Here is a 24,583-nt window from a genome sequence, read left to right as displayed (position 1 = left end):
TATATGCTTCTAATGCTGACTTTCGGACGGGGATGTTGGGGTATTGTTTTCTTTCCTCTCCTTCTTTGCTTTTCTTTCTTCTTCTTTTCTGGGGTCAAGGGGCTGGTGGAACGGTATTCTTCTCTTTTACTGTGTCGCGGAGTCCTATTCTGGTTTGGCCTTGCCTAGAGAGTGGGGGCCTACAGAGGGGTCGTTCACAATGCCTTATCGCCTTATGTCTTTGCCTTGTTACCCTCTGGGGCATCCTGCCTCCCTCTTTTTCTTCTGACTCGCTGCAACGTTTTGCTTCCTGTACTGTATGTTTACCTGACTTCCTGATCCCCTCCCCGTGTTTTTTTATGCCTTAATAAAATACTTTAAACCTAAAATGATGGAGGTCAGACAAATGCTCTTTCCCCTTTCCCTTAACCCCTTCGATGCTGACGACGAGCTCAGCTCGTCATCACCCACGAGTGGCGTGTGCGGATGACGAGCTGAGCTCGTCATGTATCGCGGTAATTTAAAAATTGCCGCACAGCGCAAAAATCGCCGCAGCAGCGATGCGGTTAACTTACTTTAGCTATTAATATTAGGGGTTCTCTTTTTATTTTCAGTAAACATTCATCTGCACCTCACCAATACCACCTCTTAGTATCTGTGTAACTTTGCAGGCCCCAGTCATCTACTTCTTTATAAAAAACAATCACAGAATTATAAGCATAGGTGAAAAATAGTACCTTTGGAATCTGACCACTCTAGAAGGCCTAAAGCATGAACTTCATGAAAGCTAGATTCCTGTTCTTGCAGGAACTTTCTCACCAAGGTTACATTTCTTTTCTGCATACCTAGCTTGAACAGGTTAAGCCAATCGAAGGAACAGATCTAGATGACTGGCTAATTAATTCTTTGGCCAGGAACGGGAACGCCTTATTGGCCGAGGTGGGGGTGACACTAATAAATAAACTACAGGTCATCCAAAACACTGCAGCCAGAATGAGCCAGAATATGCCTGCAGGCTCCCCATCGCTGCCTTTGTTGAAAGATCTACATTGGCTACCGATAAAAGAAAGATCTATTTTTAAAATTTGCTGTTTGTCATTTAATGCTTTAAAAGGACGTGGCCCGAAATACTTACAAAAGAAACTGAATAAATACATTCCTGGACGTCTGTTGAGATCAGGCTCCTTACAGCTGCTCCACATACCTCGCATCCCACTTAAACTCACGGATGGCATGGCCTTCTCCTAGCTGGCCCCTAAGTATTGGAACAGTCTGCCAAAAGTTCTGAGGGATATCCCGTCGTATGGAACCTTTAGAAAACATCTAAAAGCTTTCCTTTACTAAACACACCCCAGCCCCGCTATCAGTGTTGTTTCTCTAGGCAGCGCCGAGATGCCCCAGGGTGAGTCGAGCTCTATATTAGAGTATATAACATAACATAACATAATACCTCTTGATTGTAGTCAGTGAAACTAAAGACTATAGCACCCACAATGCTAAAAACTATGAAACATGAACGCAGTTGACTTGCAACAAATCTGGCTGACTATCATTTTAAATCATGTGCCAAGGTAGACGTTTTTAGGGGAGGCTGGCACCCATTTTGAGCCCAGCCAGAAGAGGTTTGAGAGTGTCCTGATGAGACAGAGTATAAAATGACAGTTAGCAAAAGCCAACTTTATTATCTGCAGGTACAAATAATATTAATCATCCAGTCATTTGATCCTTCACAGATAAGTTATTAATGTAACTGTAGTAAGGAATATGCTACTTACCAGTATGCATCTGTTCTTGGCATAGAGGGCTGCAGAGTGGTACATTTATGAATAGATCGCCATCTGGTGTTGGGCTCGGATGATTGCACTTTGTTTTTCTCCTGGAGAAGTCTTTGTCGTCATAGATGACTCCTCCTCTTGGTGTTAGTGCGCATGGGCATCGGCTCCATCCTTAGATTGTTTTGCCATAGTAGGGTTAGATGGAGTAGTGTAGTAGAATACATAAAGATATGCCCATGTAAGTGTATCTAACTAAGATAATGTTGGGGCAGACACAGGTTTCCGGGGAGGCAGGGAGGGCATGTACCACTCTGCAGCCCTCTATGCCAAGAACAGATGCATACTGGTAAGTAGCATATTCCGTTCGAGGCATATGGGCTGCAGATGGTACATTTATGAATAGATTGTACAGCAGTTACCTCCCTAGCGGTGGTCACCAGTGTCTGTCGCAACTGTTTGAAATAGAGTTTTTAATACAGCTTGGCCCACTCTGGCTTGTTGTGTAGCCTGTACATCAACACAGTAGTGTTTTGTGAATGTATGTGGTGTAGACCAAGTTACTGCTCTGCATATGTCATCTAGGGGAATGTTCCCTAAGAATGCCATAGATGCTCCTAGTTTTCGTGTAGAATGAGCTCTAGGAGGAACAGTTAATGTTCTCTTTGCTTTAATGTAACATACTTGTATACATTTTACAATCCATCTAGCTATGCCTGCTTTAGAGATAGGATTGCCCTTATGTGTTGGGGAAAATGCCACAAATAGTTGTTTAGTTTTCCTGAAATTTTGTGTCCTTTCTATGTAGTACAAAATGGCTCTTTTGACGTCTAGTGTATGTAGAGCCCTTTCTGCTACTGTCTGTGGTTTTGGAAAAAAAACTGGCAGTTCCACTGGTTGGTTGATGTGAAATGCCGAAATTACTTTAGGCAAGAACTTTGGGTTTGTTCTAAGAACCACTTTATTCTGGTGTAACTGCAGGAATGGTTCTTGTATTGTCAATGCCTGTAATTCACTTACTCTCCTGAGTGAGGTAATGGCTATCAGGAAAGCCACCTTCCATGTAAGGAATTGTATTTCGCACCTATGCATAGGTTCGAACGGTGGTCCCATTAGTCTGGTGAGTACTACATTGAGGTTCCAGACCGGGGAAGGTGGTAATCTTGGTGGAATGACTCTTTTTAAGGCTTTCCATGAAGGCTTTTATCGCTGGCACTCTAAACAGTGATATGTGCTGCCTGTTTTGTAGGTACGCTGCTATAGCTGCTAGATGTACCCTGATAGATGTGTATGCGAGATTACATTGCTGTAAGTGTAGTAAGTAGCAAATAATCTCCTTTGTTGATACGTCTAGAGGGTTGATATTATTAGTAGTACAGTGTATAGCAAACCTCTTCCACTTAGCTGCATAGCATGCTCTGGTGGTGGGACGTCTCGCTTGTTTAATTATCTCCATACAATTTGGTCGTAGATCTAAGTACCCAAATTCTAGGATTTCAGGAGCCAGATCGCTAAGTTCAGTTGTGTGGGATCTGGGTGCATTATTTCTCCATGGTTCTGTGTAAGATGCATGGGTAGAATTCTTAGCTTTTGATGTGGTACTTGTGAGAGTTGCAGGAGCGTGGTGAACCACGGTTGTCTTGCCCACGTGGGTGCCACTAGTATCATGGTCATTGAGTGTTGTTGCAGCTTTCTGACCACTAATGGGATTAGTGGGAGAGGGGGAAAAGCGTATGCAAATTTGTTGGACCAGTTTATCCATAACGCATTGCCCTGCGACAGGTGGTGTGGGTACCTGGACGCGAAGCTTTGGCATTTTGCGTTCTGATGGGTGGCAAAGAGGTCTATCTCTGGTTGTCCCCATCTTTGGAAGAATGGCTGCAGTATTTGTTGGTGCAGTTCCCATTCGTGTATTTGTTCCGACTGTCTGCTTAAGATGTCTGCTATCTGATTTTGAACTCCTGGTAGGTGTTCGGCTAACAGATAGATGTTTTGAGGAATGGCCCATCTCCAAATTTCCTGTGCTAGTCTGGATAGTTGGAGAGAGTGCGTCCCCCCCTGTTTTTGAATATAATACATTGCTGTCATGTTGTCTGTTCTGATCAGGACAGCTTTGTTGGTAACATGTATTTGGAAGGCTTTCAATGCTAGAAATGCTGCTAGTAGTTCTAGGTGATTGATGTGCAGTCTTTTTTCCTGCACACTCCACCTCCCTTGTACTGTGTATTTTTCCATATGTGCTCCCCATCCTGTGAGTGATGCGTCTGCTGTTATTGTCACCTGTGGAATTGGTTCTAGGAACGACCGCCCCTTGGCAATGTTTGTTGTGTTCCACCACTTCAGAGAGCGGTGTGTGCGGTCGTCTACCAACACCAGATCCGTAATCTGTCCTTGAGCCTGATTCCACTGTGTCGCTAAGCATTCTTGTAGCGGACGCATTTGTAGTTTGGCATATGGTATTAGCAGTATGCAGGATGACATCATCCCTAATAGCTGCATAAACACTCTTGCTGGTAGTGAGTGTTGTGGCTGGAATCTCTGAATGATTGTAAGCATTGTTTGAATCCTGACTGGATTGGGGTATACTTTGGCTTTCTCTGTGTCTATAGTAGCCCCCAGATATTGTTGAACCTTGCTTGGTTGTAGGTGTGACTTTTTGTAGTTCACCGTGAACCCTAGCTGGTGTAGTAGTTGAATTGTCTTTTGTGTGTTTTGAAGACCTTCCTCTTGTGACTTGGCCTTTATTAGCCAGTCGTCCAAGTATGGGAAGACATGTATTTGTTGTCTTCTTAGGTGAGCTGCCACTACTGCTAGACATTTTGTGAACACCCTTGGTGCTGTTGTGACACCAAACGGAAGGACTTTGAACTGATAATGTTGTCCTTCTACCACAAACCTGAGGTATTTCCTGTGGGCCTTGTGAATTGGAATATGAAAGTAAGCGTCTTTTAGATCCAGTGTAGAAAGAAAGTCCCCTTTCTTCAGTAAAGGCAGTACTTGTTGTAGCGTGACCATGTGGAAATGTTCCGAATTTATGTATGCGTTGAGAGGTCTTAGGTCCAGTATTGGCCTTAGAGACCCGTCCTTTTTGGGAATTAGGAAGTATAGGGAGTATACTCCTGTTCCTTGTTGGTGCTGTGGAACCTTCTCTATGGCATGCTTTTCTAGCAGGGATAGTACCTCCTTCTTTAACAGTGTCAGGTGATCTTGTTTCATTGGACGCTGCCTGGGGGGATGTTTGGCGGGGTAGATGTGAGTTCCAGGCAATAACCATGTTGGATAATTTGTCGCACCCACCTGTCTGATGTGATGTTTTCCCAGACAGGTAGGAACTGTGATAGGCGTCCCCCGACCGGTGTTATATGGTCTGGGGGGAGCTGTATGAAGTCACTGTTTTGGGGTTGGAGAGTTGCGGTTGTTGTTGTTCCCGCGACCTCTACCCTTGTTGTTGCTACCTCTGTAGCCACCTCTTGAATTACCTCTGGGTGATGTAGGTGTAAAAGAGGTTTGTTGCTGGTTTGTACTTGTATTTTTGGATCCTCCTCTATAGGCGGATCTACGAAAGGAACCTCTTTGTGTCGGCTGTTGCAATGCTCCCATTGATTTAGCCGTTTCGGTATCTTTTTTCATCTTTTCTAAGGCCTCATCTGTCCCTGTGCCGAAAAGTGTTTTGCCATCAAAAGGTTGGTTTAGTAATGATGTTTGTACCTCTTGTTTGAACCCTGATACCCTGAGCCATGCATGTCTCCTTAACATGATGCTTGTGTTTGTAGATCTTGCTGCAGTGTCTGCCGCGTCTAGGGCGCACTTGATTAAAGTGTTAGTAATTAACTTCCCTTCTTGTATGAGTTGATCTGCCCTCTTTTGATGTTCTTTAGGGAGATGTGTGATGAGTTTTTCTAGTTCATCATAATGCGCTCTGTCATACCTTGCCAGTAGTGCCTGTGTATTAGCTATGCGCCAGCTGTTTGCCGCTTGAGATGCTACTCTCTTGCCCGAGGCATCTATTAGCTTAGACTCTTTGTCAGGAGGTGGAGCTTCTCCTGTGGATAAAGAGTTTGCTCTCTTACGAGCGTTTGTGACCACTAGTGAGTCTAGAGGAATTTGCCCTTTAATGAATATTGGGTCCTTTGGAGCTGGCCTATATTTCTTATCGATTCTTGGGTTCAGTATCCTAGCCCTCACTGGGTCTTTGAATATCTCTGATGTATGACTGAGAAGGCCCTTAAGCATTGGTAGTGTTCCTGATGTTCTTTGCGCGGTAGGTAGTGTTTCTAATAAGAAATCCTCTATTTGAGGTTCTGCATGTAGTTCTACCTTGTGATATATTGCTGCTCTATTAATGAGTTGTGCAAAACCAGTATTATCATCAGGAGGTGAGGGTTTTGAAGGGTACAATTCAGGGTCGTTATCGTTATCTGATCCTACATTGTACTCCTCCCATGGGTCTACCTCCTCTGGGATTGTGTCTTCATCATCCCTAGGATGTTCTCCCTCCCCTGTGTCACTCTCTACATCTGTTGTAGGTGTAGATGGTCGTGTGGGAGGCATATTTGGCCTATTGTGAGGGAGAGGGGAAGAGGGTGTGTCTCTATGTCTTGGAGAAGGGGGAGGAGTTGTATTTGTCCCCATTGTTCTCTTCTTAGGATGAGTCTTGTCATCCGACTGTTCATTCTTCCTCTTTTTAGGTAGTTCTGTGACTACTTTGCCAGTTTTTGGATCTATCAACAGAGTCTTTTGTTTAGGATCTGTTTTATATTCCTGTGTCGGTACCGCAGTTTTCGGGTCCGAAAGGTGTTTTTTCTTACTACTGTCCATTTGTATTTTCGGCACCGAGATTTTATTCGGATCCGATGTTCTCGGTGTCGAGGGTGTTTTCGACATCGACACGTGTTTCGGTGTCGATATGGACTGTTTCGACTTCGAGCTTTCCTTGTCATGGAGCTTCGGTGTCGATGTGGTCCGTTTATCGGAACCACCATGATGGGAGGCCGAGTGTTTCGGTCTCGGTTTCGTTGCCGGGCCCGAAGGCGGGGCGTCGGAAACTCTTTTCGGTTGTCTGACCGGGCTCGAGGGCGGGGTCGACACCGTGCGGGGTCTGTTCTTTGGTAAAGGGACGTCGTCACTCACGGTTTGTTGGACGCCGATTTCGTCGGCGTCGGACTCGCCCTCTTCTGACCCCGCCTCGTCAGCCTCCTCTTCCTCCTCTTCTGGGTGCTGGTCCTCGAACAGCTCCGGGATTGCTTGTGACTGCATTCTCGATACCTCGTGTCTTCGGGCTCGACGGTTTCTAATCGTCGATTTTGAAGAAAATGCTGCACAGGCTTCGCAGTCCCTGGATTCGTGTTCAGGGGACAAGCAGAGGTTGCACACCTCGTGTAGGTCCTTGTGTGGAAACTTAGCACCACACGTTGGACATTTTTTGAATGGAGTCCTTTCCATGGACTCCGGGCTGGACTACGTCGCGTTGGTCTTCTCGTAGTCTTCGTTCTTCGAAACGCGTCGAGATGGAAGTGAAGTCGCGTTCGGTAACAATACCGTCGAATTGGAAAGTTTTACGCGCCGAATATACCGTCTTTTACCGAAGTCGGTCCGGAGCTCTTCGATCCTCATCCGAACCCGATGGCGGAAAAAAACAATCTAAGGATGGAGCCGATGCCCATGCGCACTAACACCAAGAGGAGGAGTCATCTATGACGACAAAGACTTCTCCAGGAGAAAAACAAAGTGCAATCATCCGAGCCCAACACCAGATGGCGATCTATTCATAAATGTACCATCTGCAGCCCATATGCCTCGAACAGAGACTGTTCATCAAGGTGTTCAACAGTTACCAAAGAAAGGATTTACAGTGGTGACAAAGCAAAATGTAACTTATTTGCGGTTCACAGGCTAAAAGGGTTTTTCAATAATTAACTCCCTGATAAGTGAGTTAATTTTGTAAATAGGAGGGGAAATCTGCCAACGTCCTTTAAGATTCAGGCAGGTTCATTTTATTTTATTCAATGTAATACGACTGAAGATTAGTTGTTGTTACCATTAGATAAATGCAATGTTTTGATTTGGCAATCATCATCAGATGCAACGTTCTGCTGGAATTATGGGTTTCTCAACAGACCTATAGGTTAAAGCTTAAGATGTACTGCAGGTACATGTGGCTTCTATTAAATACAAGATAGTACCTGATAATCTGCAAAGCTCTTCATCATTAGACCCGAAGTGGTAATGTGCAATTCGGCGTGATGGAGATCAAAGGTCTGCCCTTACAGACCATGACAACAATACTTTCTGCCATTTGTTAGCATTTAGTACCTCTAAGAACACACTTTCCAAAGTCACACCACCATGAAAGCCACAGCAGATACCTGCAGTATTATAGCTATGAAGGACTATTGGGGCCTCAGAGCAATATTGTAATCATATGCGAACAGAGTAGCCACCTATATCCGAAATCTGATCTATTGCAGGGAGCAGCTAGAGGCATATGCAGAGGAATTACCTGAGGCCTCTAGGCCGAAAGACTTTTGGGCTCCATTGACTCTGTACTTACTTGGACACCCTGACTTGCAACAGGTCTAAAGCGTAAAGGTGCGGGTAGCACAAAAATGCAAAGGCTAGATAATCCGCTGTGGGATGCAGAGACTATGTTGTATAAGTTGCTATGTGTTCATCTACAGAGACTGCAATGCTGGGTGGGTGGTATGGGTATGTGTGGGGTTGTTTCTCTTTTCTTTGATACAAAATGCAGGTACTATTATATGGTAATGCCTGATTGGATCTCACTATGGAGCTATGTACCTACGTGTTGCAAGCTGTTCAATAAAAACATTTTTTTTAAAAAGGGTAGCCACCTACATTTCTTAAGCGAATGTTCCATGCGATTATCCTAAGGAGGCTTTTAGTCTTTCCGGGTAGTGATATGACTATTTATTTGATGCCACTTGTACAGCAGAAACCTCCAAAAGCTATTGTTTTGAAGCATTCAATGTGGAATATTCCTATATTCCAATGTGGAATAATGTCTATATTCCACAGACAATGCCAATCGCATCAGGTCTGCACAACCCTGCTCCAATTCAGTAAACAGTTGATGACGAATGCCTTTAGAGAACATTACATCACGATTCAGTACCAGTCCACAAACCAGCTATATCATATGTTACTTGTTGGCTAGGTCTGTTTCTTTCACCCTGTACAGCTCTCCACTCCCTTTGACTAGGTTGGTGCTCTACAAATACCAAATACATACATAAATACATGAAAATGAGTTGTTGGGCATATTGCAATAGAAATGTTCTGACTTAATTGTGACAATTGAACAAACTTGTATTGAAATCTCAAAGCTCTGCATAAAACCATTCCACTGCCTTCTATTGTCCATCATGTGATTATTTCAAAGATTGTATTACTCAGGGTTGCACACCTAACTTCATTTCCCTTTAAGATAAATGTGATTATTTCAAATAAATCAGGACTTGGACATAAATAAAGAGCATTCAAGTACCCTCCTATTCTGTATTAAACTAAACAGCCAATTCTGGAGGTGAGCCTATTTGGAATGGATAAATATGTTTTAATTACTTTACTAAGGAAATTAAAAACTCGTGCCTCTATCCGTGGCTGAAAAGTCTGTTAAATATTGGAACACATTTTTCTAGCTTCATGCTTTGCCTATATGTGTTACATTCTAACTCAAGCACAGCCCGAAATTCAAGATTCAATCCTGGATTGTAAATTCGACTTCTTGTTCCAAACTGAAGCGTGGTTACATGAAACATGCACACCTAATATTGCCTTGCAGTACCAGTGTCATACTAAAATATTCATGTGGATTGCTCCAATAAGCTGGGTGGCAGAGTTTCAACTATTATTAGGAATCACATTAAGGTCACGCAGATCCCCTTGAACAACATTAGAAACTAGAAAATTCTTGCTATTAATGTACAGCAGACCTCTATGTTACCTGTAATACGTGTCTTGGTTGATCAACCACCAGGAGCTGCAGGTAGTTTAGCTGGAATTACCCTAAACTAGTTTTGCCTAACACCCTATCTGCTTCTAACCTGTTAATTTTGTGTGACTTTAACGTTAAGGACGACAAGCTATCTACATTCGAATTTAAATGTTTATTTTAATTTTGTAGGACATTACAGTTAAGACTATTATCTGCTTCTCCAACTCATTTGGCTGAATGTTATCTAGACTTTTAATAACTCCAATTTTGTTATTTTTTTGGATAATACATTGATACAGAAGCAGTGAATGGTGGAGGTTTACAGTTGGCTCAGCTTACTAGAACTGTCAATTCCTGCGTTTTTCTGAGCTCAAAACTTTAATGTTATCACTGACATTCACCTAACTATAACTCCACTTTAACCTTTTTTCAGTGAATTTCTATGGCTTTTTAATGTAAAGTAATATGTTATTACCATATGTTAAGCCAACTCCCACCGCACACGATCTTCAGTCATGTGCAGCAGGAGATTGGCCACAGAGCTTGGCCTGCCACCAGTTCCTGTGTCCAAATCAGCAACAGGTTGCCAACCTCACACTGTGCATAGCCTTTGGCAGTGCACAACAGGAGGTTGGCCACAGGGCTAGGTCTTCCACCAGGCCCTGGTTACAAACCACCAGCAGGCTGCCAACCCCACAACGTGCACATGCCCGAGGCAAAACATATATATTAAAGGGAAGGGGGGACGATGTGTACTTGTTTATTGGCATTTAGTTATTATAACAAGAAAAGACATGGCAGTTGAAATTAACCAGTAGATGGATATCACATATACACAGAATACAATACGATGGTACCCATGGTCTCTCAGTGGGTATTTGTGTATTGGTGTGGGATCTGGTTGGGTCTCTGCTACCTGCATTCCCTGCACGTGGTGTATTATACATCCTGCTCTCCTCTTGTAGATATTTCAGGATCCTATAATTAGTGTTTTAAAATGCCTAAACTAACTTCAACAAATAGCTTTGGCTTGGTGGGTAGGGGGGGGGGGTAACACTAGTATAGAGGGGGGAGAAGGAGGGAGTGGGCGTAGGGCCAGGGGTCTAACCTCCCAGGTGTTTAGTTCTCCTCAGGTTCGGCCCCAGGAGTGCTGCTCCAGCTCTCATGCTTAGATTAACCATTTTGTCAGCTTTCTTGCACTCTTTCATCGCAAAATGCTTTAGCTTCACAACGTTCTTTGAGTATTATGGATGAGGGTGATGATGATACAACACTAGGACAATATTATCATCCAGACAAGCGTGCTTAACATCTACGTATATATGAGGCTATCCTTACTTCGCATGTGCTGCGGCAACAAATGATGGATGGAATGCTGAATGAAGCAAACATTCACCCCCAGTCAAGAGATATGGGATAAATCCATTGTTCTTTTGCTCACTACATCACCCCAGTTTGGAACCAGCCATATACAAATTAATCTTGACCCTGTGCCTCATTGGAACAGTCCAGCCCGAACATCCAAGCCGGGTCCTCCCTGGACCGGAAACAAGCATCCAGGGACCAGTTTAGGGGTACCACCCCTCATCAGCAAGGCTAGCTTGAATCCAGTGGCACAATGAGCAAGGGACCCACGTCTGGGAATATCCATCCCACTTAGGGCAAAAAGTGCTGTAGCAAACAAAAGAAAGACGGAATGCTGAATGAATCAAACATTCACCCCAGTCAATTGATCTGGGATTAATTAATTGTTCTTTTGCTCACTACGCCACCCCAGTTTGGGCCCAGCCATAGCATAACAATCTTCTAAACAACTGCAGTTCTTAATCACAGCTTACCCATCAAAAGATTCCATTAACAAATAGCTTAAAAGGTATTCAAAAACCTGGGGACAGGCATGCTGAAGCATGGAAAATGCAGACAAAGCATTTTACAGAGCTGGCTTGGGAATAGGTTTAAGAAATGAAAACCCGTTTGCTGTTTTGATTCATGCAAGCTGGAGGTCAGAACTTTGACTAAAGAAGGACAGCTTCAACTGTAGAAAGAGCTCAGCTACATACTGTGCAGGTTATTAATGCATTTCATAGTTCCTAGTTGTCCTTTAGACATAGCTTGAAAACATTAACGAGACTCTAATAAAATAAATGTGCTTTCATCACAGCAATTATTTTAAGCTAAAAGGCTAAACACCAAGAATATCTTTATACAGTTAGAGGAGAGCAAGATATTTGAGACATACCCTCAAGAACTCTGCATGCAACAGATTCTTTAAAACCTGGTTGAACCTCTTCCGTTGTGCATTTTCCTCCAGGACCTTCTCCAAGAACGTTCTTATTTCTGAAATTTGCGTGTTTGCTGGCAAAAGGTGAATAGCCTTGTGGAGAAAGAAAGCAGTACAGTTAGGTGGAAGAGATATAGTGGGCAGACATAAGTGTTCTGACTATATGATTGTACAGACAATAAGAGACTAAGTCCTAATGGTAAGTTTATGAAAACTAAATATTTCAAAAGTTGCTTTAGACACCCATGTTGACAATACACAACTTATTTTGTGTGTCAACAGAAATACAAACTTCCTTCAATTCAGTTTTAAGGAATGTAAGCAAGCTGTAGCCAACTTGATGAATGCCAATTCCAAGAGACGGAACACTGACAAGACAAGCTATTAGTCTTTGGAGACAAACCCTATTGGATGCACAACTTACAGCCTATAGATTTGGGGCCCCATCAACTCCTGCCTCTCCTGCAGACGACCTTGGTGCCATTGGCGATCAATTTTTATTTATTGCTCAAATTTACACAGTTACATTTATACTATTTAAACTCTGTATACATAAGCTTGTCGGGCTATCTTATCTCTCGACTTCCGATTTCTGAATGTTGCAGGCCACGTGATTCTCAGCCTCAAAATGAGAAATCTTGCAGGCTCCCACTAGCTGCCCATTCGTAAGAGATCTCTTTCTTCAAAGTCCTTTCCTTTTCTCGTAAAATGTGTGCTTAAGAATTTTATATGCCACTCTCCTACCTCAGGTCTTTGCTTCAAGAGTGCCAATGTGTTTAAATATTGCGATTTTGAAGGACAATTCTGGGAAGCTGAGTTTTCAGAAATCACTGTTAAAACCTAGAACTCCACGGCTCTTTCCCTTCAACAACATCAAAGCTATTTAGGTTTCCCACACTTCTGACAAAAAAACCCTACCTTGCTTGACATGCTTGCGAAGTAAGCCACTGTTTGGCTGTATTTAGGTTAGTGCCAGGATGTCCTGTTTATGCACATCAATCAAATCATTGTGCTCCAAAAGTATGACCTAAACATTTCAGTAGACCTTCCTCTGGAAACACAGCCTTGACTCTCTCTGTGTTATTCTTTAAAAGGCACATCTACCCAACAAAATCCCAATACTTTCAAGCTATGTAAACATTCCTCTCAATGGAACTCCAACTCTTGGTAAAAAGAAAATACTGTGTCTGCTGCGGTTGCCAGACTACCTATTACCTTTTCAAGTGGAATGATCTACAGTTACCAGTTTAGTCGGAGTGATGGTCTCTGTGGGATTATTTGCAGTAGGGTAGGCAGCACCTGCTCCAAAAGTGGGCAGGGTTGCCCGGAGGCACCTTTAACCCATTGTGTAGGGAGGGGCCAAGGTCAGGCCCTCCCCTCCCACAAGCTACTGCCAGGCATAAATGTGACATCCCCTTGCACCCTCTTCAGAACACAACTGGACTTGAGGAAGGTCAGTAAAAGACTTAAATTGTCAGTGACCTGAGTGGAGCCCTGCAGGACTGAACCTGGGAACTCTTGTGTACTATAAGGGTCATAAGGTTGATGTCCTGTTCAAACTACAGGGTCACAGTAAGCCCAGACCTCCAAAAATCATTAAAATTTTACTAGACCTGCAGGTCTAGTGAGCTAAATAATCTACTCAAGCTAATTATAATGCTCTTGAACCATAAAGGGGTTTCAAATGATGTGATCCTGGGCAAATATCTTCATTCACTGAGCTGCCATTTTCTTTTTTATCACATATGAGAGCACCTCCAAATGCGCAAGTTCAGCATGTCTGCTGTACACAAAACACTTGTTTGATTTAATATACTAAACGTTTGCTCCATATATAAAAGTCAAATCTAGCAGCATGTAGAATACACATGACTGTGGCTTGGCTCTAAGCTCATCAACAGCATTGTCATCAGGGCGGGCAGGAATACTTCTCAAATCATGTTTAAAAATATCATTTTTAATCAATACATACCTACATGAAGTGGTAGCACACTTGTATTCAATCAGCAGATTTTCCATTGAAATGGCCAAGAAATTTCCCACTGACATGCTACCAACTGATAAAACTGTATAGTATATAGAAGTATGAAAATTGCTCCAAGAGTAGACACGAAGGCCTGGGTGTGGGGGAGGGGGAAGTGTTTTTTTTATTGCCCCGACAGGGTGACCATTTGGGTTGTTCCCAGAAATTTAATTTACATCAAGTGGACATCCCCTGTCACAGGTAGATGTCCGATGACACCAGGGCAAGTCCCTTCTTTTGTCTTCCCGTAAGGTAATTTTCACATCACCAGGTAAATATTCAGATTTTTTTGCTCCTATTTAAATCTTTGTTTGCATCACACTTCTGAATTACAAAAAAATTGCTTTTGTATTTCCCAATATATTTTGAAATATTTGTACTATTAATTTACAAGTGGTTTAAATGTTATGGGTTAGAAAAAAACTGACATCTTGCAACCTTTTGTTTCACAATGATTGTCAGATAAATCACTTGACAAAAACATCTAACTGTAATAGGAGAAAAAAAAGAAACAACATTTTCCAAGATAAGCATTATTAGTGAAAAGACAAACTGACATTTTACCTCTGTCCTTAAACAGACATAAAATGTGTCAAGATAAAAACAAGATTTAAAGGCCTGTTATTGCTCGTTTTGTGAATGAACAAAACTCCAGTTCCTTTACAGTTTAAGTTTGATCGCCAGAATGGGTGAGTAGGTCCAATATATAGCTCGACCTGATAAAATATGACTCGCCATAGCTAATGGGCGAGGAGATTTCTAGAGGCCTGTAACTACAAGAGGCCTTTCCCTATAACTGGCCAGCTGTCCTGTTGCAAGTGGTCCTTTACTGGATCCTGCTGTTAGCCTCTGCTGGAAGGAGTCCTAATCCCCAAGTGCTGTTCCTGAGGTCCTGAAACCTTTTGCTGTATCCGGATGACCTTTTCCTACCAGTCCTGAAATCCATGACTTGAAAATTTTTTCAACTTCAAGACCTTAGGGATGACCTGGGCAAACTTGCCAAGCAGATCCGCCTGAGGCGTGTTACTGCTGAGCTGAAGATTAGAGTTTCTCCTGCTCAGAGCTTTTCTGATGCATGAAATCTGATTCAGCGGGACCTCAAGAAGAGGGTATCGCGCCTTGTGGATCCCTCTTTGGAAACAGATTGCAGCCTTGCTCAGCTGATGATTTCAAGCTAAGAAAAAGTGACCAAGTGGGAATGTAAAAATCTTGACCAGGCGAAGGCCCCAAAAGTATTGAGCTGGCGAGAGGCCTTTCCTGGGTGTGCAAATTGCTTGAAGCTTTTGCTGCAAAAACAAGACTTCACCGTGACTGCATCCAACAGTTGTCTGACATGTTGGGGTCCTCTGTGGCCAAATTCTGCTGCCACGCTCTGATGAAGATATTGTACTTCCATTTTTTAAACTAAATCCCGAGGTAAAATCTGGAAATGGGTCGAACTAGGTTTCTGTACCCAACGTTTACTGAATTGTGCCCAGTCTCAAATTGCACCCAAGTTCCAGTTTACCAAAATCTGGTACTTAATGTTCTTTGGCCCTATTTGTATTAAAAACGTAAACAAAATTCATACCTCTGGCTTCCTGTGTTGCGTATTTGTTGCTCTAGTGTCATAAAAATGTTACTCTATTTTCTAATTCAGTTGAAATTTTTATTGTTTTGTGTTTCAACTTTATTACTGTTTTGGTGCTGCGTAAATACTTTACAAACTGAGTTATGTTAAGCCTGTCTGCTCCGTGCCATAGTTGTCAAGAGGTTTTACTCAGATTATTTTGAGGACTTTGTGAGTTCACCCTGACAAGGATTGTGATTCATGACTTAAGGTTGGCAGTTCCTGGAACGATTTTGAAACACTGCTGATGGTCTTCTCAGTAGCTTTCCAGTTGGGCTCCTCAAAGGTGCTTCATCAGCCTGCCATGCAGTAAAGAACAGTTGAGAAATTTCCATTTCCATCATTCCACCAGTAAAACTGCCCTACTCTCTGTGAAGGTTCAAGAGCGAATATCAGATTAAAAGCAGATCAAAAAGTAAATATGGTGCCTATGAGGACCAAATTCTACTTTTGAACTAATGCCTTGCAATTTTGAAAAGGACAGCACTAATGGGACACTGCGGCAGCATTTTTTGATCCTCTATTTGTTCAGGTAGTTTGTTGAGAGCCGACACTGTTCTCTTGGCTTAACTCTCCAGCACGCTATGGGAGAAGGTTCATGCCATACAACCATAAAGAAAAAAAAAATGAAGACCAAGCAGAGCCATTTACTAATCTGCTTCTGAAAATAAATCTCCAACAACATCAAACAGAAAAAAGTCCTACAAACATGCATAGAGGATACAATAAGACCTTCCTGCATTGCATCTTTCAGCTAAAAATGAACTCCTTCTCAACATAAAGGGGCCACACATCAAAAAACCATTTTATTACCAAAACTGCATAGTGTTTTTACAAACTTCAGGCTACATAATACCTACAATTTAGTGGTATAGCTTTTGAGCAAGACGTGAGTTACGCTGCAAGATGATCTACTAAGCCAGCAGAAGTCCCAGATTCAGATGCTCATCAGCAGAAACGTGTTTGACCTTCTGTACCCTTGATGTAACGAAATTATCATGTGCTGTCGCCGTTAAGGCAGAGCAGCATGCAAGTAAAACACACAGACTGAGGTTTTATATCTGCTTCTATCATTATTTATGCAGTTGAGACATACCAAGTTGAGAATAGACAGTTCAATAATGACTACAACAACACATAAGAAGATGAGAGGATGCTTGCAATAAGTCCAACCACTGACAATCACTCAGGGTGGCATTCGAACCCATAGTTCTTTTACTCACCATGCCACCTCAGAGTAGACCCAGCTATATGTAATTCAGTCTTAACCATTTATTTTATTTATTTGTGTATTTTATAAAGCGCGCAGCTACCCCAACGGGGTGTCCCGGCGCCATTGAGCAGACAGCAGTTGGTCCAAAGCGAGAACTTCCTAGCAGAAAAAAAAGGTTTTAAGGGATCTGCGGAATTAGAGTTCCGACTGAGTCATGCGGAGGTGAAGCGGAAGTTTGTTCCAGTGACGGGTGGCACACACTTCAAAGGTTTTACCTCCAGATCACGCTTTTTTAAATCTAGGAGTGACTAGTAACAGTTTGGAGTTGTTGCGAAGAACTCTGGAATGAGTATATTGGCGAAGACTCAAAATAAGATCGGCTGGTCCTAAGCCTTTGGTAGTCCGGAAGGCCAGGGTCATGGCTTTGAACTCAATTCTTTTAGAAATGGGGAGCCAGTGCAGTTTCCGCAGGTATGGGGAAATGTGTTGTCTAAGTGAGATGCCACCGACCAGACGGGCAGCGGCATTTTGAACTATCTGGAGTCTGTGGCACAGTCCTACTGTCAGACCCAGATAGAGTACGTTAGCATAGTCTAAATGCAAAGTTATGAGCGCATGGACTATGGTTTTGAGAGTATTGCTGGGCAGGTAGTTGATAAAAAAAATTATAATTTTAATTTTACAAAAGCAAGCAGCAGAGACTGTTTGTACTTGATTGGCAAAGGACAAACTGTTGTCCCACCTGACATCCAGGTTTCTAACCGAGTCTTTAGGGAGAGGGGAAAGGCTCAAGTCTTCCGGCCACCAAAGATTAGAGGCTAGAGGAGAGTGTTGGTTGAAAACAGGACCTCGGTTTTTCCAGCGTTGAGTCTGAGAAAATTGAGATCCATCCATTTCGCAATATTCCAGAGGCATGTTTTTAGGGGGTCAAAAGTGATTGATGATAGCTCATTATAAGAAAAAAGGAGCTGGATATCGTCAGCATATGATGGTATTTTAATGACTGACCGTGATATCCATTCGGCCAAAGGGGTAAAATAAACATTGAAAAGAAGCGGGCTCAACGAGGAGCCTTGAGGGACGCCCCATTTGAGAGGCCTAACTGAAGAGGTTTAAGGAGGAGTGTGAACCTGTTGTTTACGGTCTGAAAGAAATGAAGCAGTACCCTGGATTCCAATAGATCTCAGCCGTTTCAGATGGATCGGGTGAGAGACGGTGTCAAATGCTGCTGACAAATCCAGCAGCACTAACACCGCCCTCGATCCCCGGTCAAGTGTCCACCGCACAGAATCGGCCATTTCAATCAGGGCCGACTCTGTGCTGTAGCCAGAGCGAAATCCATGCTGAGAGTCGTGAAGAAGACCCTTGTACTCTATAAAGCTGGCAAGTTGTTGATGGGTCAGCTTTTCCAAGATCTTGGCCGGGGCGGGGAGAAGGGAAATCGGCCTATAGTTTCCCGGGGTCTCTGGATCCGCATCAGCTTTTTTCAAAATAGGGACTAGAAATGCGTGTTTCCATGGCTCTGGATAAGTGCCAGATCTCCGGGAATCGTTCCATATAGAATTGAGATGGGGATTGAGGAGAGCTCCGAGCACTTTATATTGTTTCGCGGGCCATGGGTCACTGGGAGAACCGGATTTGCACTTAAGTAGTTCCTGGAGAGAGAGATCTTCTGATATTTCAGAGAATTCAGTGAGAACTGTTGCAGAGGTTTGATTAGCTATCAGTTCTTCCCCGATATCAGAGCTATCCATTTTAGGGAAGGAGGCATAGATCAGAGCAATTTTCTCTTCGAAGAACTCAGAGTTGGGTGCAGAGGGACTGAGACACAAGCGGACGCCGATTTAAAGCCTGCGGATCAGTAAAAGATTTAACTATTTTAAATATCTCTCTGGAGGAACTACTATCTTTATCAATTCTATCTGATAGGAAGCTTCTTTTGTGTTTTATGATAAATTTACGGTATTCTTTAAGAGCTGTCCGGTACATACTCCAATATAAATGGTCCAGCCCGAACAGCCAAGCAAAGTCTCTATGAATTGGAACACAAATACCCCCAAGACCAGTTACACTCTGATTGGGCTCTTCAGTCGAGTGTAGCTTGGCTCCAGTGGCACAGCAAGCAAGGGGCCCACATCTGGGCACTCCCGTTGCCTCTTAGGGCGTTACATCAAACACACCAAACTCACAAAATTTAAGAAAAGCTCAAAGGGAAAAAAATAATCAATAAATACATTATAAATAAAGCATGCACTGTTCCATGAGCTCTGGCACTCAAGGGCACTATTTTTAAAGCGAATGCAATCACTTACACAGAAGGGAGCAAATGGCTGAAGTGGGGTGACCCATGCTATATTCAGTAGTGGGCAGAAGTAAAGAGTAAATGACAAACCAATGAATGAAAAGCGCAGACCACGAGTCATTAAAGATATATACCAATTAAAAATGCCGTAGTCTGGAAAGTAAGATGAACCCAATAATTTCAGCAGATGTTCAGGTGTGCTATAAGTAAATGAGGAGCAATGAACACATTATTCAGCCACTGCAGAAATGTCCAAGTTGATGACTATGTGTCCCAAAAGTGGAAAGCCATATTAGCAAAACCCTTAAGAATGCTATGATATGATGAAGAAAAGAACACAAAAAATTGCAATCTCAGCACACTGTTTGTTTTTTTGTTGGTTTCAGAAAGAACATAACTTTCATTCATTTAGTCTGCACATCAAATGGCTTCTAGTATTACTCCGGCAACCTTTTGCAGTAAATAGATCATGTTAAATCTATCATAAAAAGTATTAATTGCGGTTACCTTGGTTGTATTCAGCTTTCCATGATGGAGTTCCAAAACATTCAAAGCTGCTTGGAGGTTTGCCTGAGGCTCCTCTAGCTTCATCACAATAGGCCCCAGACAGTGAACATCCGGTGGGGATAGGTACATCCTCAGCAAGGAGAGATACACCTGTATAAAGCAAGAACAATAGGAAACCCTTAAGACATGCTTTTACCCAGCCTCATTACTGTGATTTTATTTTTAAAGTATATTAGGTACAGCGCAGAAAACACTGCTTGAGGACAGTGTGAGCTTGATGCAGAAAGCACCATTGGTAAACATAACATAACGTGTGTTTGTAAAGCGCACATTCACCACTACAGGTATCTTGGCTCTGAATAACAGCTGTTTGTTATTACCCAACTCAATGGTACTCATTTTATCGACCTCAGATGGATGAAAGGATGAGTGGACTCGCCGGGATTTGAACCTGTGACCATGAGGTCGAGCACAGGCCCCTGCAGTAGACGCATTAGTCCACTGAGCCACCAGACCCAGCTTCGTATTTTTGGTATCCAGATTCTACTCAATGTATAAAATACAGCACACCGATTCAGATGTTTTTTTCCTGCTTGTGCAATTCAGAATATACAAATTGATGTGCCTCCAAGCTTTTTCCATTCTACACAGTTAAAAAGTGGAGAACATACATTTTCTGCGTTTACATTGACTAAAAAGAGGATACCCTGATGAATAATTGAATATCCCTATGCACAAGTGGGATGCCAGAACACTTAACAGCACAAACATATACACACACACACATATATATATATATATATATATATATTCACACAGTCCAGGAGCCAATTTTAGGAAAGCCACACGGAAAACCATTACGGGCACAAGTTTAATGCGACATGCAGGCGCTGGAAAGTACAGGCAGGCAGTTCACAAGCAATTAATGGCCAGACGCGTTTCAGAAGCACCACGCTTCCTTCCTCAGTGGCCGTGAGCAATTGGAAGGAATGTTTGCACAGGTTAATTTGAAAGCGACCCCAACTTGCTCCGCCCACGGGCGTCACCACCTGCTCCTCACACGAGCATGACGGCGAACAGTACCTTGGGCGTTGTAGTCCATCGCTGTAGTTTTATCCCAGTGGATGTGCTCACCTTCCATTGTTAGCCAAATATAAGCCTCAGTGGGTAGAAATGTCCTCTCTGCAATCTCCCTCGCTAGAGTAGGATGCCGCATTATGTGTGAACACGAACACACACCTGGATAGTGTCGATGTTCTTTCTCCGCTCTCATTGTTCTCAGGCACTTCAGTGCCTAGGAGAGGCGTTGGTAACGCTGGGCTGACCCACGACCTGGCGGGCCGTTAATTTACTCACACAGTCCAGGAGCCAATTTTAGGAAAGCCACACGGAAAACCATTACGGGCACAAGTTTAATGCGACATGCAGGCGCTGGAAAGTACAGGCAGGCAGTTCACAAGCAATTAATGGCCAGACGCGTTTCAGAAGCACCACGCTTCCTTCCTCAGTGGCCGTGAGCAATTGGAAGGAATGTTTGCACAGGTTAATTTGAAAGCGACCCCAACTTGCTCCGCCCACGGGCGTCACCACCTGCTCCTCACACGAGCATGACGGCGAACAGTACCTTGGGCGTTGTAGTCCATCGCTGTAGTTTTATCCCAGTGGATGTGCTCACCTTCCATTGTTAGCCAAATATAAGCCTCAGTGGGTAGAAATGTCCTCTCTGCAATCTCCCTCGCTAGAGTAGGATGCCGCATTATGTGTGAACACGAACACACACCTGGATAGTGTCGATGTTCTTTCTCCGCTCTCATTGTTCTCAGGCACTTCAGTGCCTAGGAGAGGCGTTGGTAACGCTGGGCTGACCCACGACCTGGCGGGCCGTTAATTTACTCACACAGTCCAGGAGCCAATTTTAGGAAAGCCACACGGAAAACCATTACGGGCACAAGTTTAATGCGACATGCAGGCGCTGGAAAGTACAGGCAGGCAGTTCACAAGCAATTAATGGCCAGACGCGTTTCAGAAGCACCACGCTTCCTTCCTCAGTGGCCGTGAGCAATTGGAAGGAATGTTTGCACAGGTTAATTTGAAAGCGACCCCAACTTGCTCCGCCCACGGGCGTCACCACCTGCTCCTCACACGAGCATGACGGCGAACAGTACCTTGGGCGTTGTAGTCCATCGCTGTAGTTTTATCCCAGTGGATGTGCTCACCTTCCATTGTTAGCCAAATATAAGCCTCAGTGGGTAGAAATGTCCTCTCTGCAATCTCCCTCGCTAGAGTAGGATGCCGCATTATGTGTGAACACGAACACACACCTGGATAGTGTCGATGTTCTTTCTCCGCTCTCATTGTTCTCAGGCACTTCAGTGCCTAGGAGAGGCGTTGGTAACGCTGGGCTGACCCACGACCTGGCGGGCCGTTAATTTACTCACACAGTCCAGGAGCCAATTTTAGGAAAGCCACACGGAAAACCATTACGGGCACAAGTTTAATGCGACATGCAGGCGCTGGAAAGTACAGGCAGGCAGTTCACAAGCAATTAATGGCCAGACGCGTTTCAGAAGCACCACGCTTCCTTCCTCAGTGGCCGTGAGCAATTGGAAGGAATGTTTGCACAGGTTAATTTGAAAGCGACCCCAACTTGCTCCGCCCACGGGCGTCACCACCTGCTCCTCACACGAGCATGACGGCGAACAGTACCTTGGGCGTTGTAGTCCATCGCTGTAGTTTTATCGCAGTGGATGTGCTCACCTTCCATTGTTAGCCAAATATAAGCCTCAGTGGGTAGAAATGTCCTCTCTGCAATCTCCCTCGCTAGAGTAGGATGCCGCATTATGTGTGAACACGAACACACACCTGGATAGTGTCGATGTTCTTTCTCCGCTCTCATTGTTCTCAGGCACTTCAGTGCCTAGGAGAGGCGTTGGTAACGCTGGGCTGACCCACGACCTGGCGGGCCGTTAATTTACTCACACAGTCCAGGAGCCAATTTTAGGAAAGCCACACGGAAAACCATTACGGGCACAAGTTTAATGCGACATGCAGGCGCTGGAAAGTACAGGCAGGCAGTTCACAAGCAATTAATGGCCAGACGCGTTTCAGAAGCACCACGCTTCCTTCCTCAGTGGCCGTGAGCAATTGGAAGGAATGTTTGCACAGGTTAATTTGAAAGCGACCCCAACTTGCTCCGCCCACGGGCGTCACCACCTGCTCCTCACACGAGCATGACGGCGAACAGTACCTTGGGCGTTGTAGTCCATCGCTGTAGTTTTATCCCAGTGGATGTGCTCACCTTCCATTGTTAGCCAAATATAAGCCTCAGTGGGTAGAAATGTCCTCTCTGCAATCTCCCTCGCTAGAGTAGGATGCCGCATTATGTGTGAACACGAACACACACCTGGATAGTGTCGATGTTCTTTCTCCGCTCTCATTGTTCTCAGGCACTTCAGTGCCTAGGAGAGGCGTTGGTAACGCTGGGCTGACCCACGACCTGGCGGGCCGTTAATTTACTCACACAGTCCAGGAGCCAATTTTAGGAAAGCCACACGGAAAACCATTACGGGCACAAGTTTAATGCGACATGCAGGCGCTGGAAAGTACAGGCAGGCAGTTCACAAGCAATTAATGGCCAGACGCGTTTCAGAAGCACCACGCTTCCTTCCTCAGTGGCCGTGAGCAATTGGAAGGAATGTTTGCACAGGTTAATTTGAAAGCGACCCCAACTTGCTCCGCCCACGGGCGTCACCACCTGCTCCTCACACGAGCATGACGGCGAACAGTACCTTGGGCGTTGTAGTCCATCGCTGTAGTTTTATCCCAGTGGATGTGCTCACCTTCCATTGTTAGCCAAATATAAGCCTCAGTGGGTAGAAATGTCCTCTCTGCAATCTCCCTCGCTAGAGTAGGATGCCGCATTATGTGTGAACACGAACACACACCTGGATAGTGTCGATGTTCTTTCTCCGCTCTCATTGTTCTCAGGCACTTCAGTGCCTAGGAGAGGCGTTGGTAACGCTGGGCTGACCCACGACCTGGCGGGCCGTTAATTTACTCACACAGTCCAGGAGCCAATTTTAGGAAAGCCACACGGAAAACCATTACGGGCACAAGTTTAATGCGACATGCAGGCGCTGGAAAGTACAGGCAGGCAGTTCACAAGCAATTAATGGCCAGACGCGTTTCAGAAGCACCACGCTTCCTTCCTCAGTGGCCGTGAGCAATTGGAAGGAATGTTTGCACAGGTTAATTTGAAAGCGACCCCAACTTGCTCCGCCCACGGGCGTCACCACCTGCTCCTCACACGAGCATGACGGCGAACAGTACCTTGGGCGTTGTAGTCCATCGCTGTAGTTTTATCCCAGTGGATGTGCTCACCTTCCATTGTTAGCCAAATATAAGCCTCAGTGGGTAGAAATGTCCTCTCTGCAATCTCCCTCGCTAGAGTAGGATGCCGCATTATGTGTGAACACGAACACACACCTGGATAGTGTCGATGTTCTTTCTCCGCTCTCATTGTTCTCAGGCACTTCAGTGCCTAGGAGAGGCGTTGGTAACGCTGGGCTGACCCACGACCTGGCGGGCCGTTAATTTACTCACACAGTCCAGGAGCCAATTTTAGGAAAGCCACACGGAAAACCATTACGGGCACAAGTTTAATGCGACATGCAGGCGCTGGAAAGTACAGGCAGGCAGTTCACAAGCAATTAATGGCCAGACGCGTTTCAGAAGCACCACGCTTCCTTCCTCAGTGGCCGTGAGCAATTGGAAGGAATGTTTGCACAGGTTAATTTGAAAGCGACCCCAACTTGCTCCGCCCACGGGCGTCACCACCTGCTCCTCACACGAGCATGACGGCGAACAGTACCTTGGGCGTTGTAGTCCATCGCTGTAGTTTTATCCCAGTGGATGTGCTCACCTTCCATTGTTAGCCAAATATA

At 44.2% G+C, this 24,583-nt stretch overlaps 2 protein-coding genes across 3 annotated transcripts in view; both read right to left on the bottom strand.

The window, feature by feature from the left end:
- Positions 1–24,583, bottom strand: part of VPS39 (VPS39 subunit of HOPS complex) — a 389,790-nt gene that overhangs the window by 49,595 nt on the left and 315,612 nt on the right. For both annotated transcript variants that reach the window (XM_086937216.1, XM_086937217.1), the window contains exons 22-23: positions 19,641–19,790; positions 11,945–12,079 (exon numbers count right to left, since the gene is read on the bottom strand). In XM_086937216.1, the coding sequence (XP_086793342.1) occupies positions 11,945–12,079; positions 19,641–19,790 (285 nt within the window). The remainder of the gene's footprint in view (positions 1–11,944; positions 12,080–19,640; positions 19,791–24,583) is intronic.
- Positions 5,139–6,161, bottom strand: LOC147689737 (uncharacterized). The gene has a single exon (XM_086936586.1). The coding sequence runs from the start codon at positions 5,982–5,984 to the stop codon at positions 5,139–5,141; it is 846 nt and encodes a 281-aa protein (XP_086792712.1). The 5' UTR covers positions 5,985–6,161.

The sequence above is a fragment of the Lissotriton vulgaris genome, chromosome 9, assembly GCF_964263255.1.
Source record: "Lissotriton vulgaris chromosome 9, aLisVul1.2, whole genome shotgun sequence".
NCBI lineage: Eukaryota > Metazoa > Chordata > Amphibia > Caudata > Salamandridae > Lissotriton > Lissotriton vulgaris.
Note: the sequence above shows the minus strand (reverse complement) of the source record. Positions and strands in the feature narration are given on the sequence as shown.

Bases quoted from the DNA above. Each gene is read 5' to 3' on its own strand.
- LOC147689737 (XM_086936586.1), bottom strand. From the start codon at position 5,984: ATGCTTAAGGGCCTTCTCAGTCATACATCAGAGATATTCAAAGACCCA.